The 15,455-nt window shown below is 44.6% G+C and overlaps 1 protein-coding gene across 1 annotated transcript in view; it reads left to right on the top strand.

The window, feature by feature from the left end:
• Positions 1-15,455, top strand: part of LOC106562196 (genetic suppressor element 1) — a 486,315-nt gene that overhangs the window by 125,442 nt on the left and 345,418 nt on the right. The window contains exon 2 of the mRNA XM_082957818.1: positions 2,252-2,414. Within this exon, the coding sequence (XP_082813944.1) occupies positions 2,252-2,414 (163 nt within the window). The remainder of the gene's footprint in view (positions 1-2,251; positions 2,415-15,455) is intronic.

Genomic DNA, 15,455 nt, shown 5'->3' with positions numbered 1-15,455 from the left:
TTCCTGTTATCAACCTATTGCTTGTTCTCCCGGATGATGTTACTAGCCTTTTCCCTGCCTGTACTGTTGCCTTTTGGACCCCCTGTGTATGACCTTCTGCCTGCCCCTGGACCCAGCTACCTGCCTCCTCCTGTGGTCCTTTACAAATAAACACCTGCTTCACCCTGCGCTTGAAACCAGCTCTGTCTTCCATCGTGTTCATTACACCAATATGTGTTTTTTTTTGTCTGTGTAACTTTGTGTTTATTTGTGAGTGTGTGCATTCCTGCACTGCATCATAAACACTGGGAAAGCTACTGTGGGTTTGTGCAAAAAAATCTTATTCCTCAAGAGAAGTCCTTACCACACACACGACTACAGTACCTCCCTGGCTCCTCAAGAGAAGTCCTTACCACACACACGACTACAGTACCTCCCTGGCTCCGCAAGAGAAGTCCTTAGTGGAGTAACTTACGTATTCCTCAGAATGTTTATGTGAGAAGTGTGTGTTTAAGAGAGCCTCGTCAGCCTGCTCCATCTCCCTGTCTGTCTCCCTGCTCCATCTCCCTGTCTGTCTCCCTGCTCCATCTCCCTGTCTGTCTCCCTGTCTGTCTCCCTGCTCCATCTCCCTGTCTGTCTCCCTATCTCATCTCCCTGTCTGTCTCCCTGCTCCATCTCCCTGTCTGTCTCCCTGTCTCCCTGCTCCATCTCCCTGTCTGTCTCCCTGCTCCATCTCCCTGTCTGTCTCCCGGTCTCATCTCCCTGTCTGTCTCCCTGTCTCCCTGCTCCATCTCCCTGTCTGCCTCCCTGTCTGTCTCCCTGTCTGTCTCCCTGCTCCATCTCCCTGTCTGTCTCCCTGCTCCATCTCCCTGTCTGTTTCCCTGCTCCATCTCCCTGTCTGTCTGCCTGCTCCATCTCCCTGTCTGTCTCCCTGCTCCATCTCCCTGTCTGTCTCCCGGTCTCTCTTTCTCTCAATCTGTCTGTCTGTCTCCATGTCTCTCTGTCTCTCTCTCTGTCTTGTCTCTCTGCTCCATCTCCCTGTCTGTCTCCCTGTCTCTTCGTTCCATCTCCGTTCCGTCTGTCTGTCTGTCTGTCTGTCTGTCTGTCTGTCTGTCTGTCTGTCTGTCTGTCTGTCTGCTCCATCTCCCTGTCTCTCTGCTCCATTTCCCTGTCTCTCTGTCTGTCTCCCTGTCTCTCTGCTCCATCTCCCTGTCTGTCCCGCGATCTCTGTCTGTATCTCTGTCTCCCTTTCTCTCCCTCTCTCTGTCTCCAGCTGAGAGCTATGTTTATTTCATAAGGCCCTGTGACCAGCGCTGTGTTTTTGTCAGGAGACGTGTGTCGCCATCCCTCCCTGTCTCTTCCACTTGTCAATGGAAGGAGCCATCACACCCTCTTTTAAGTCCTCTACCCACCTTTCCTCTCCTCCTCTTCTCCTCCTCCTCCTCTGACAGCTTCCCTCTGTTCTTCCCTCTTCTTTTCATGGTCAGCCCTTCCGCTCTTGCTTGAATGCTCATCCCTCGCTCTGTTTCGGAAAAGGACAGGAGCAGTGTGAAGCGCATCTAAAGAGACCTGAGCTGTCTCTTTCTCCCTCTCTCTCTCCTTCTGTCTTTGTCTCTGTCAAGGCTCTGTCACTTCAGTAAGGGACGTATCTTTAATACCTACTGCTGGATAGCCCCGATTTGGCTTTTTATAGCCGTTTATATCAAAGCTGTGACAGCTGCTAAAAATGGTCCCCCGGAAGACAAGGCACCTTAGTTGTTAATGGCACTATATTATAGACACACACACACACACACACACACACACACACACACACACACACACACACACACACACACACACACACACACACACACACACACACACACATACACATACACATACACACACATCACACACACACACACACACACACACACACACACACACACATATACACGCATACACATACACACACAAACACTAGGAGACAAGGCACTTGAGTAGTTAATGGCACTACCCAAACACTGTAGCAGGATGGCTTTGAAGTTGATGTCTTTGAGTTGCTGAGCTGTCTGAAAGTGGGACAAACTTAGTTAAAACTGTCTGTAACGTTTGGTGACTGTGACGTAGATATGCCATGTGCTGTGGAAACCTCTTCCTCTTGTATATTTAGATATAAGCTGTATTCAGACATGCCAGGTACATTATGTTGATGCCAGAAGTGATGAAAGTGAATCATTTGCAGGTTTTTCTATTAAATGGATGATTGGATCATCTTTGTCTCTTCCAGACATCCAGTGTGATTGAGGGCGTGGCCAGAGTCAGCAAGGAGGCGGATTCTGCCGTACATGCATCAGCAGTGAGCGAATCACAATCAACGGAACCTGGGGTTGGCCACACCCCTTCTCTACCCCCCACCCTGGAGCCAGAGAGAGGAGACCGCCCACCTTCCAGTAAGTACCTTGACTTCTGACCCCTGACCTCCAACCCCTGCTCCTGGCCTCTGTCCCCACCAAAACGTTCTATTGTGTGTGGGTTAGAATGAATTATCTCTGACTCCTAGGTATTTTGTGCTGCACAAATTCTTCCATTCTCTTTTATTTTCTCTCTTCCATTTTTTCTTCCACCCCTGACCTACCTTTCTCTTCCTCTCTCTACTCTCTCCTCCTCATCTCTCTGCTCTCTCCTCATCTCTCTACTCTCTTCTCCTCCTCTCTCTACTCTCTCCTCCTCATCTCTCTGCTCTCTCCTGATCTCTCTACTCTCTTCTCCTCCTCTCTCTACTCTCTCCTCCTTATCTCTCTGCTCTCTCCTCATCTCTCTACCCTCTCCTCCTCATCTCTCTGCTCTCTCCTCATCTCTCTACTCTCTCCTCCTCATCTCTCTACTCTCTCCTCCTCTTCTCTCTACTCTCTCCTCCTCATCTCTCTACTCTCTCCTCATCTCTCTACTCTCTCCTCATCTCTCTACTCTCTCCTCCTCATCTCTCTACTCTCTCCTCCTCTCTCCTCCTCATCTCTCTACTCTCTCCTCCTCATCTCTCTACTCTCTCCTCCTCATCTCTCTACTCTCTCCTCATCTCTCTACTCTCTTCTCCTCCTCTCTCTACTCTCTCCTCATCTCTCTACTCTCTCCTCCTCCTCTCTCTACTCTCTCCTCATCTCTCTACTCTCTCCTCATCTCTCTACTCTCTCCTCCTCCTCTCTCTACTCTCTCCTCCTCATCTCTCTACCCTCTCCTCCTCATCTCTCTACTCTTTCCTCCTCCTCTCTCTACTCTCTCCTCCTCCTCTCTCTACTCTCTCCTCCTCCTCTCTCTACTCTCTCCTCCTCATCTCTCTACTCTCTCCTCCTCCTCTCTCTACTCTCTCCTCCTCTCTACTCTCTCCTCCTCCTCTCTCTACCCTCTCCTCCTCATCTCTCTACTCTGTCCTCCTCCTCTCTCTACTCTCTCCTCCTCATCTCTCTACCCTCTCCTCCTCATCTCTCTACTCTCTCCTCCTCCTCTCTCTACTCTCTCCTCCTCCTCTCTCTACTCTCTCCTCCTCTCTCTACTCTCTCCTCCTCCTCTCTCTACTCTCTCCTCCTCCTCCTCTCTCTACTCTCTCCTCCTCTCTCTACTCTCTCCTCCTCATCTCTCTACACTCTCCTCCTCTCTCTACTCTGTCCTCCTCTCTCTACTCTCTCCTCCTCCTCTCTCTACTCTCTCCTCCTCTCTCTACTCTCTCCTCCTCATCTCTCTACACTCTCCTCCTCTCTCTACACTCTCCTCCTCTCTCTACTCTCTCCTCCTCTCTCTACTCTCTCCTCCTCCTCTCTCTACTCTCTCCTCTCTCTGTTTTCCTTCTGTGTCTTTCTTTACATTTGTCACTCTTACCTGATACACGTTGTCTGGTTCATCCATTGTTTCTCCTGTTGTGTGGTATTTTAATACTGTTATCTGCCCTACTGTGAAGCTATGAGTGGATGGCTTTCCTGGCAATGTCTCACTCCCAACATCAGGATAGGATTGTTATCAAAGCCTCGTGGGATGTGGTGTGTACTTCCTCATAGCTGCTTTCTATTCATGAAAATGATTTCAGCAGAAGTTCCTTTCACAGTCTGGATGTTTCAGTTCTGTGGGTTTTAAAGTAAGAGGGAGTTTCTGCCAGTGTATGTTCTGACGTTCATGCCTCTGCTAAGTTTGACTGAACCTAGTGAAGCAGTATTTATTTATTGTATTTATTTATTTAACCTTTATTTAACTAATATCTATACAGTATCTATTCCAACTATTGACTTTTTTTCACAACTGCCACCAGTTTGACTCCAAAAAATGGACAACAAATACATATTGACATAGTCAAATAAATACAAGTGTGTCAGACCATATAAAGACTATTTCATGCTGAAACCCTCATATTAAACACCAATATTCACTGAGTTGATGGTTTATATTTAGGATCATGTTTTACAGCTTTGTCATATATATATATATATATATATATATATATATATATATATATAATATATGTATCTTTTTAAATAATAATTATTTGATTTGATTATGTCATATATTTGACATGTGATTAGGCCAAAGAGAGGGACAGAGATAATTACAGACACCTGTGATAATGTGAAGTACCCAAAAGAGCCACTAGATGTCTTGTGATAGGTTACATAAAATCCTTGAAAGTTACCAACATTCTGGTAGTTTCCTGGTAAACGTAGAAAGTTTCCAGTAATAGCCCTCCCTCTGGGACCCTATCTATAGCAACTATGTATTCTGTCCCTATCCGCTGTCAGGGTCAGGTTAAAATGTGTGTGTGTGTGTGTGTGTGTGTGTGTGTGTGTGTGTGTGTGTGTGTGTGTGTGTGTGTGTGTGTGTGTGTGTGTGTGTGTGTGTGTGTGTGTGTGTGTGTGTGTGTGTGTGTGTGTGTGTGCGTGCGTGTGTGTGTGTGTGTGATCATCAGTGTGTGTGGGGGAGGGCTCTGTTTCAGCCCCATGTCTTACACCCTGACTCTGCTGTAAACCAAAGCAGGTTGGCCCTAAGCTCCTCTGACAGAAAGTGTCCCTTTAACTCAGTAGGTTCTTATCTACACTTCCTGTTTCCTGTGTGATATTAGACTGCTGACCCTGATGTGTTGTAACACAAGAACCGTGTGTGTGTGTGTGTGTGTGTGTGTGTGTGTGGTGTGTGTGTGTGTGTGTGTGTGTGTGTGTGTGTGTGTGTGTGTGTGTGTGTGTGTGTGTGTGTGTGTGTGAGAGAGAGAGAGAAAGAGAGAGAGAGAGAGACATGCCTGTCCCCTAAAGTGTCCTGCATTGGCTCGGTGCCATGTATGTGTGTGTAACAGACTTTTGGCTAAGCCCCGGTGAAAGATTGTTTACTTTGAGGTGTGGGAGGGCTCATCTCGGAGGAGAGATGGAGAGAGGGATGAGTTAAACGACAGGAGGGGCCTCATCGCTAAACACACACAGCAAGAGGAGAGAGGGATGAATGGAGGCTTGAGGGAGAAAGTAGAGTCACAATTCAATGGCTCAGACATGAGAGGTATGTGGCAGGGTCTACAGTCAATCACAGACTACAAAAGAAAAACCAGCCCCATCGCAGACCACGATGTCTTGCTCCCAGACAAACTAAACAACTTCTTTGCTCGCTTTGAGGACAATACAGTGCCACTGACACGGCCCGCTACCAAAACCTGTGGGCTCTCCTTCACTGCAGCCAACGTGGGTAAGACATTTAAACGTATTAACCCTCGCAAGGCTGCAGGCCCAGACGGCATCCCCGGCCGCGTCCTCAGAGCATGCACAGACCAGCTGGCTGGTGTGTTTACGGACATATTCAATCAATCCTTATCCCAGTCTGCTGTTCCCACATGCTTCAAGAGGGCCACCATTGTCCCTGTTCCCAAGAAAGCTAAGGTAGCTGAACTAAATGACTACTGCCCCGTAGCACTCACTTCTGTCATCATGAAGTGCTTTGAGAGACTAGTCAAGGACCATATCACCTCCGCCCTACCTGACACCCTAGACCCACTCCAATTTGCTTACTGCCCCAATAGGTCCACAGACGATGCAATCGCAATCACGCTGCACACTGCCCTAACCCATCTGGACAAGAGGAATACCTATGTAAGAATGCTGTTCATCGACTACAGCTTAGCATTACCATAGTACCATAGTACCCATAGTACCCATATCACCATAGTACCCTCCAAACTCGTCATTAAGCTCGAGACCCTGGGTCTTGACCCCGCCCTGTGCCTGGACTTCCTGACGAGCCGCCCCCAGGTGGTGAGGGTAGGTAACAACATCTCCACCCCGCTGATCCTCAACACTGGGGCCCCACAAGGGTGCGTTCTCAGCCCTCTCCTGTACTCCCTGTTCACCCATGACTGCGTGGCCATGTACGCCTCCAACTCAATCATCAAGTTTGCAGACGACACTACAGTGGTAGATTTGATTACCAACAATAACGAGACGGCCTACAGGGAGGAGATGAGGGCCCTCGGAGTGTGGTGTCAGGAAAATAACCTCGCACTCAATGTCAACAAAACAAGGAGATGATCGTGGACTTCAGGAAACAGCAGAGGGAGCAGCCCCCTATCCACATCAACGGGACAGTAGTGGAGAAGGTGGAAAGTTTTAACCTGTTGGGGCTAGGGGGCAGTATTTTCACGGCTGGATAAAAAAACGTACCCGATTTAATCTGGTTACTAATCCTACCCAGTAACTAGAATATGCATATACTTATTATATATGGATAGAAAACACCCTAAAGTTTCTAAAACTGTTTGAATGGTGTCTGTGAGTATAACAGAACTCATTTGGCAGGCAAAACCCTGAGACAGATTCTGACAGGAAGTGGATATCTGATGTGTTGTATTACCTTTAAACCTATGCCATTGAAAAACACAGGGGCTGAGGAATATTTTGGCACTTCCTATTGCTTCCACTAGATGTCACCAGCCTTTACAAAGTGTTTTGAGTCTTTTACTGTGAGATCTGACCGAACAAGAGCCATGGAACGGTGATGGCCGATTAGACTCTCGCGCGCGAGTTCATGTTGGGTACCCTCGTTCCAATACGTTATAAAAGAGAATGCATTCGTCCACCTTGAATATTATTCATGTTCTGGTTAAAAAAGGCCCTAATGATTTATGCTATACAACGTTTGACATGTTTGAACGAACGTAAATATATTTTTTCCCCTCGTTCATGAAGTGAAGTCCGGCGGGCTTAGATCATGTGCTAACAAGACGGAGATTTTTGGACATAAATGATGAGCTTTTTTGAACAAAACTACATTCGTTATGGACCTGTGATACCTGGAAGTGACATCTGATGAAGAGAATCAAAGGTAATGGATTATTTACATAGTATTTTCGATTTTAGATCTCCCCAACATGGCGGCTAGTCTGTATCGCAACGCGTATTTTTCTGGGCGCAGTGCTCAGATTATTGCAAAGTGTGATTTCCCAGTAAGGTTATTTTTAAATCTGGCAAGTTGATTGCGTTCAAGAGATGTAAATCTATAATTCTTTAAATGACAATATAATATTTTACCAATGTTTTCTAATTTTAATTATTTAATTTGTGGTGCTGACTTGACTGCCGGTTATTGGAGGGAAACGATTTCCTCAACATCAATGCCATAGTAAAACGCTGTTTTTGGATATAAATATGAACTTGATAGAACTAAAAATGCATGCATTGTCTAACATAATGTCCTAGGAGTGTCATCTGATGGAGATTGTAAAAGGTTAGTGCATCATTTTAGCTGGTTTTATGGTTTTGGTGACCCTGTCTTTGAATTGACAAAACATTACACACAGCTATTGTCAATGTACTCTCCTAACATAATCTAACTTTATGCTTTCGCCGTAAAACCTTTTTGAAATCGGACAACGTGGTTAGATTAAGGAGATGTTTATCTTTCAAAGGGTGTAAGATAGTTGTATGTTTGAAACATTTGAATTTTGACATGTATTTGGTTTCAAATTTGCCGCTCTTGAAATGCACCTGCTGTTGATGGAGTGCACCACGGGGGGGACGCTAGCGTCCCACCTAGCCCATAGAGGTTAAGTTCCTCGCTGTACACGTCACGGACAAACTGAAATGGTCCACCCACACAGACAGCGTGGTGAAGAAGGCGCAGCAGCCTTCATCCAGAAGGCGAGGTCAGTACAGGTGCATCAAAGCGGGGACCAAGAGACTGAAAAACAGCTTCTATCTCAAGGCCATCAGACTGTTAAACAGCCATCACTAACATTGAGTGGCTGCTGCCAACATACTGACTCAACTCTAGCCACTTTAATAATGGAAAAAGTGATGTAATAAATGTATCACTAGCCACTTTAAACAATGTCACTTTAAATAATGTTTACATACCCTACATTACTCATCTCATATGTATATACTGTACTCTATACCATCTACTGCATCTTGCCTATGCCGTTCGGCCATCGCTCATTCATATATTTTTATGTACATATTCTTATTCATTCCTTTACACTTGTGTGTATAAGGTAGTTGTTGTGAAATTGTTAGGTTAGATTACTTCTTAGATATTACTGCATGGTCGGAACTAGAAGCACAAGCATTTCGCTACACTCACATTAACATCTGCTAACCATGTGTATGTGACAAATAAAATTTGATTTGATTTGATTGAGAAAGAGAGAGGAAAATGAATGACTGGAGAAAGAGGGATTACAGAGGAAGAGGTAAGGGATCGTGAGACAATGGTGAGATGGAGAAAGAGAAAAGAAAAGGAGATATGAAAGAAAGAGATGGAAAACCTACATGAAGGAGGAAAGGAGAGAGTGATAACGGGAGAGAGGGAGGGAGGAAGAGACAATATGTAAGGGAAGACCCCCCTGAAATGGACAAAAATGAATGGGATCTTATTGGCACCGTACGAAACATATACACGATGTACAATACCACTCATTTGGACGCTGTTTCATTCAAAACATATTGCAAATGTCATATGGCAAATGCCGTGTCACACAGCAAATATCCAATAGATGGTGAGCGCTCCACCGTAAAAGTCAAGACCCAAGAGTAAAATTTTGAAAATATGAAAACAAATTCAAAAACGTATCACCCCCTTAAAAAAGTGCTTTCTGGACTGTTTTTTGAAATTCTTTCCATTTTTGTCAATTATACATGTGTATGAACATACTTTAGTCATATTTTATTGTCATAATTTTTTTTTTTACTTGTCCATAAGGCATATGTCCATTTGCAGTATGATTTCATAGGAAGTCAAAAGTCGAAGTCAAAAGTCACTTTTTTTTCTTTTTGTTTGCCAAATGCCATAAGAAATGTCCAAATGCAATATGAAAGTATTGAATGTGCCAAATCAGGATGTTTTGTCCATTTGCCATGTACGATCATAGGAAGTCGGTTTCCAAACCCAAAAGTCAGTGAACCATGTCCAAATGGCATTTATACTTCCCAAATGATATATAGCCCTATGTTAAGCCATGAATCAACCTAGATGGTCTATTTGTCATGTATGACGAGGGAGAAGTGGGACTCTTGTTTTTTAAAGATTTTTCGAAGGGCACGGGTGGGGGATGTTCCCTACCCAACCGTAGACCCCTTGCTCCCCCCTAAAGGCATTAAAAACCATTTTTAAAATGTGCTTCTGATAATCTAAGCCCCACACTGTGTCACGCCATCCTTGCTGTGTGTGTGTGGGAGTTTTTCTTGGAAATCTGATGGGACAAATTACTGATTTACAGTTCATGAGGGTTGCCTAATCACACATATGAAGTTATGGAATGATCTGACCTTTTTAACCTTTTGAAACAGCCCCTATGACACAATTTTAAGGCACTTCTGGTTGGCACAGGAAGCTGAAAGTGAACACATATCCTCCTTGGGTTAGGCTCTTATAGAATATTGAGTTTTAAGTCTTTACGTTAAGAACTGACTTATTTACAGAGGGTTGAATGAGTGTGTGTTATTTCAGAAAATCACAGAAATCTCGCAGAGCTCCGAAACCCGCCTTAAAACCTGTTAGGGCTAGGGGGCAGTATTGACACGGCTGGATAAAAAACATACCCGATTTAATCTGGTTACCACTCCTACCCAGTAACTAGAATATGCATATACTTATTACATATGGATAGAAAACACCCTAAATTTTCTAAAACTGTTTGAATGGTGTCTGTGAGTATAACAGAACTCAAATGGCAGGTCAAAACCTGAGAGATTCCTTTACAGGAAGTGGCCTGTCTGACCATTTCTTGAACTTCTTTTCCATCTCTATCATTTACTAAGGATCTCTGCTCTAACGTGACACTTCCCACGTCGTCCATAGGCGCTCAGAGCCCGGGAAAAAACAGAATGTCGTCATTCCAGCCCCAGGCTGAAACACATTATCGCCTTTCTCAAGTGGCCGATCAAGGGACACTGGGCTTATGCACGTGACCCCGACCGCCCCCGCCTTTGGGATTTTTTCCTCTGTTTGCCGAAAAGGAGATTCCCTGTCGGAATATTATCGCTTTTCTACGAGAAAAGTGTCGTAAAAATTGATTTTAAACAGCGGTTGACATGCTTCGAAGTACGGTAATGGAATATTTAGAATTTTATTGTCACGAATTGCGCCATGCGCGCGACACTTCTTTACTATTTCGGATAGTGTCTGGAACGCACGAACAAAACGCCGCTATTCGGATATAACGATGGATTATTTTGGACCAAACCAACATTTGTTATTGAAGTAGCAGTCCTGGGTGTGCATTCTGACGAAGACAACAAAAGGTAATCAAACTTTTATAATAGTAAATATGATTATGGTGAGTGCTAAACTTGCCGGGTGTCTAAATAGCGAGCCCGTGATGCCTGGGCTATGTACTTAGAATATTGCAAAATGTGCTTTCACCAAAAAGCTATTTTAAAATCGGACATATCGAGTGCATAGAGGAGGTCTGTATCTATAATTCTTAAAATAATTGTTATGCTTTTTGTGAACGTTTATCGTGAGTAATTTAGTAAAATGTTAGCGAATTCCCCGGAAGTTTGCGGGGGGTATGCTAGTTCTGAACGTCACATGCTAATGTAAAAAGCTGGTTTTTGATATAAATATGAACTTGATTGAACAAAACATGCATGTATTGTATAACATAATGTCCTAGGGTTGTCATCTGATGAAGATCATCAAAGGTGAGTGCTGCATTTAGCTGTCTTCTGGGTTTTGGTGACATTATATGCTGGCTTGAAAAATGGGTGTCTGATTATTTCTGGCTTGGTACTCTGCTGACATAATCTAATGTTTTGCTTTCGTTGTAAAGCCTTTTTGAAATCGGACAGTGTGGTTAGATTAACGAGAGTCTTGTCTTTAAATGGCTGTAAAATAGTCATATGTTTGAGAAATTGAAGTAATAGGATTTTTAAGGTTTTGAAAATCGCGCCACAGGCTGGCAGTGGCTGTTACGCAAGCGTCCCACCTAGCCCATAGAGGTTAACAGATTCATCTGAACATGCTGCAACTGGATCTGTAATTGTTTTTTTTAAATACCCTCATTTTTTTGAACATCACCAATTGTACATTGTACGATTTCTCTTAAATTACGATATATAAATGTCTGGTTCTTTTTTCCTGACACCGTAGGTTCATGTACTTTGACGGGAAGTGGTCAAATTAGCGCTCTATTTTCATTTTTGACCTTTAATCCCCGAAAAATGGCCTTAACTCAAAAAGCGTTGAGGACTCAACTCCATCTTGTTTGGGGCCAACTGCCCATTATGCCAAACCTATGGTCACCAAGTTTCGTCTTTGAAGTATTTTCCGTTTAGGAGAAAAGGCCACGTCGTGATTGGTGATGTTTTGTACATTTGCAATATGATTACATTCGCCCTCTGGTGGTATTTTCCGGGACAGTGGAAAAATGACCAACATTTGAAAATGTTATAAAACGGAAACCGAATGTCCAAGAGACTTCGTTCGATGACTTCCCGGAAGATCTGGCCCCGCTGCACGGCCCGCCGCTGTCGGTGAATTTTAGAAACATTCGCGGACGTCTAGTAAGGGACCGTACATTTGCAATATGAAGTTTCTCATCAATCATACAGCAAATGCCAAAATGTGCCCTTCATGTATGAAAGGGTAGAGGCTGTGCAAATTGATGTGAGGAGACAGGAGCACTTTCCACATAAACGCTCTGAGACTGAGCTCTCTGATGACCTCCTCCAGGGCACAGACACACATGTACACACACACATGTACACACACACCCAGAGGCTTGTTTCCCCCATAGCATCCCTCTTTCACCACTTCCCTCACATATTCTCCATCCTCCTCACCTCGTCCTTCACTCTCACTTCATTAGTTCTCTTCCTCTGTAACTCTCTCCCTCTCTTCTCTTCCTCTGTAACGCTCTCCCTCTCTTCTCTTCCTCTGTAACTGTCTCCCTCTCTATCTTCCTCTGTAACTCTCTCCCTCTCTTCTCTTCCTCTGTAACTCTCTCTCCCTCTCTTCTCTTCCTCTGTAACTCTCTCCCTCTCTTCTCTCCAGTCTACCTAGATTAGTAAATTCCCTCAAAGGGAACTAGGTATACAGTACAGGTCTAGTTTTCTATAACATATATCTTTATGACCCTTCAAGAAGTTATTTCCATGACATCTTATGGTTTCCACGTTCTGGGGTGAATAATGTGGTTTCCTCATGTTTAACAAAGTAGGATATGATCTCTAACGTACCACACATCATTCTGCAGTACCATAATAAGACGCATTCAGATACATCACTGTGGGACTTGTTTTCAGCAGTGTGTGAAGCCTCTCTCCCTGTCCTAGTCTCTGTCAAATCAAATTCAAAATCAAATCAAATGTATTTATATAGCTCTTCTTACATCAGCTGATATCTCAAAGTGCTGTACAGAAACCCAGCCTAAAACCCCAAATAGCAAGCAATGCAGGTGTAGAAGCATGGTGGCTAGGAAAAACTCCCTAGAAAGGACAAAACCTAGGAAGAAACCTAGAGAGGAACCAGGCTATGAGGGGTGGCCAGTCCTCTTCTGGCTGTGCCGGGTGGAGATTATAACAGCACATGGCCAAGATGTTCAAATGTTCATAAATGACCAGCATGGTCAAATAATAATAATCATAGTAGTTGTCGAGGGTGCAACAGGTCAGCACCTCAGGAGTAAATGTCAGTTGGCTTTTTCATAGCCGATCTTTGAGAGTATCTCTACCGCTCCTGCTGTCTCTAGAGAGTTGAACACAGCAGGTCTGGGACAGGTAGCACGTCCGGTGAACAGGTCAGGGTTCCAGCAGGTCTGGGACAGCAGGTCTGGGACAGGTAGCACGTCCGGTGAACAGGTCAGGGTTCCATAACCGCAGGCAGAACAGTTGAAACTGGAGCAGCGGCACGGCCAGGTTGACTGGGGACAGCAAGGAGTCATCATGTCAGGTAGTCCTGAGGCATGGTCCTAGGGCTCAGGTCCTCCGAGAAAGAAAGAAAGAAAGAAAGAAAGAGAGAATTAGAGAGAGCATATTTAAATTCACACAGGACACCGGATAAGACAAGAGAAATACTCCAGATGTAACAGACTGACCCTAGCCCCCCGAAACATAAACTACTGCAGCATCTGTGATGATGATGTGGTAATACATGTTGCTAGTGTTTCCTCTCTGGCCCCAGCAGAGACACATGGGAATACTCTATGAATAGCACCAGGAAGTTAACAATAACTCTGTGATTGGTCAAATTGACAGGCCATCCCTTTCAGATTGTGTATTGAGTATTTCAGGAACAGGCCCAGTTAAAAAACTCCTGTTTCAGTGGGATGACAGCACTTAATGTGTAGATCTGACGTGTGTGTCCTGTCAGAGTGTGTCCTGACACAGAGTCATCAACATATTAAAGACTGTCACACACACACACGCACACACGCACACATGCACAGATACACATTGATGCTTCCCGGACACACATGCACGCTCATGAGTAGTGACAGGCTCTTGGGCAGAGCGTGCTTGTTTTGGGTGTGTCAGTGTACATTACAGCATTTGTAGTAAACAGTGCTGGGACAGAGATACAGAGAGAGAGATATACAGAGAGAGATATACAGAGAGAGAGAGAGAGAGATACAGAGAGAGAGAGAGACAGAGAGAGAGAGAGAGAGAGAGAGAGAGAGAGAGAGAGAGAGATATACAGAGAGAGCGAGATACAGAGAGAGACAGAGGGAGAGAGAGAGATTCCCCTGGACATTTGCAAAACAAACTGTAGAAAATGAAAAGTAAGCAGCGAGACATGGTTAGATTCAGGTTTATAGAGACTGAGATGGGGGAGAGAGGGGGAGATACAGGTTTATAGAGACTGAGATAGGGGGAGATACAGGTTTATAGAGACTGAGATAGGTGGAGAGAGGGGGAGATACAGGTTTATAGAGACTGAGATGGGGGAGAGAGGGGGAGATACAGGTTTATAGAGACTGAGATAGGGGGAGAGAGGGGGAGATACAGGTTTATAGAGACTGAGATAGGGGGATAGAGGAGGAGATACAGGTTTATAGAGACTGAGATAGAGGGAGAGATACAGGTTTATAGAGACTGAGATAGGGGGAGAGAGGGGAGATACAGGTTTATAGAGACTGAGATAGGGTGAGAGAGGGTGAGATACAGGTTTATAGAGACTGTGATAGGGGGAGATACAGGTTTATAGAGACTGAGATAGGGGAAGATACAGGTTTGTAGAGACTGAGATAGGAGGAGAGGGTGAGACACAGGTTTATAGAGACTGAGATAGAGGGAGAGATACAGGTTTATAGAGACTGAGATAGGGGAAGATACAGGTTTATAGAGACTGAGATAGGGGAAGATACAGGTTTATAGAGACTGAGATGGGGAGAGAGGGTGAGATACAGGTTTATAGAGACTGAGATAGGGGGAGAGGGGGAGATACAGGTTTATAGAGACTGAGATAGGGGGAGATACAGGTTTATAGAGACTGAGATAGGGGGAGATACAAGTTTATAGAGACTGAGATAGGGGGAGAGAGGGTGAGATACAGGTTTATAGAGACTGAGATAGAGGGAGAGAGTGAGATACAGGTTTATAGAGACTGAGATAGGGGGAGAGAGTGAGATACAGGTTTATAGAGACTGAGATAGGGGGAGAGGGTGAGATACAGGTTTATAGAGACTGAGATAGGGTGAGATACAGGTTTATAGAGACTGAGATAGGGGAAGATACAGGTTTATAGAGACTGAGATAGGGGGAGAGAGGGGGAGATACAGGTTTATAGAGACTGAGATAGGGGGAGAGGGTGAGATACAGGTTTATAGAGACTGAGATAGGGGGAGAGAGGGGGAGATACAGGTTTATAGAGACTGAGATAGGGGGAGAGGGTGAGATACCGGTTTATAGAGACTGTGATAGGGGGAGAGGGTGAGATACAGGTTTATTGAGACTGAGATAGGGGGAGAGAGAGTGAGATACAGGTTTATAGAGACTGAGATAGGGTGAGATACAGGTTTATAGAGACTGAGATAGGGG

This window comes from Salmo salar, chromosome 11 (genome assembly GCF_965601325.2).
Source record: "Salmo salar chromosome 11, fSalSal1, whole genome shotgun sequence".
NCBI lineage: Eukaryota > Metazoa > Chordata > Actinopteri > Salmoniformes > Salmonidae > Salmo > Salmo salar.
This window is presented reverse-complemented; position numbering and strand designations above follow the sequence as displayed.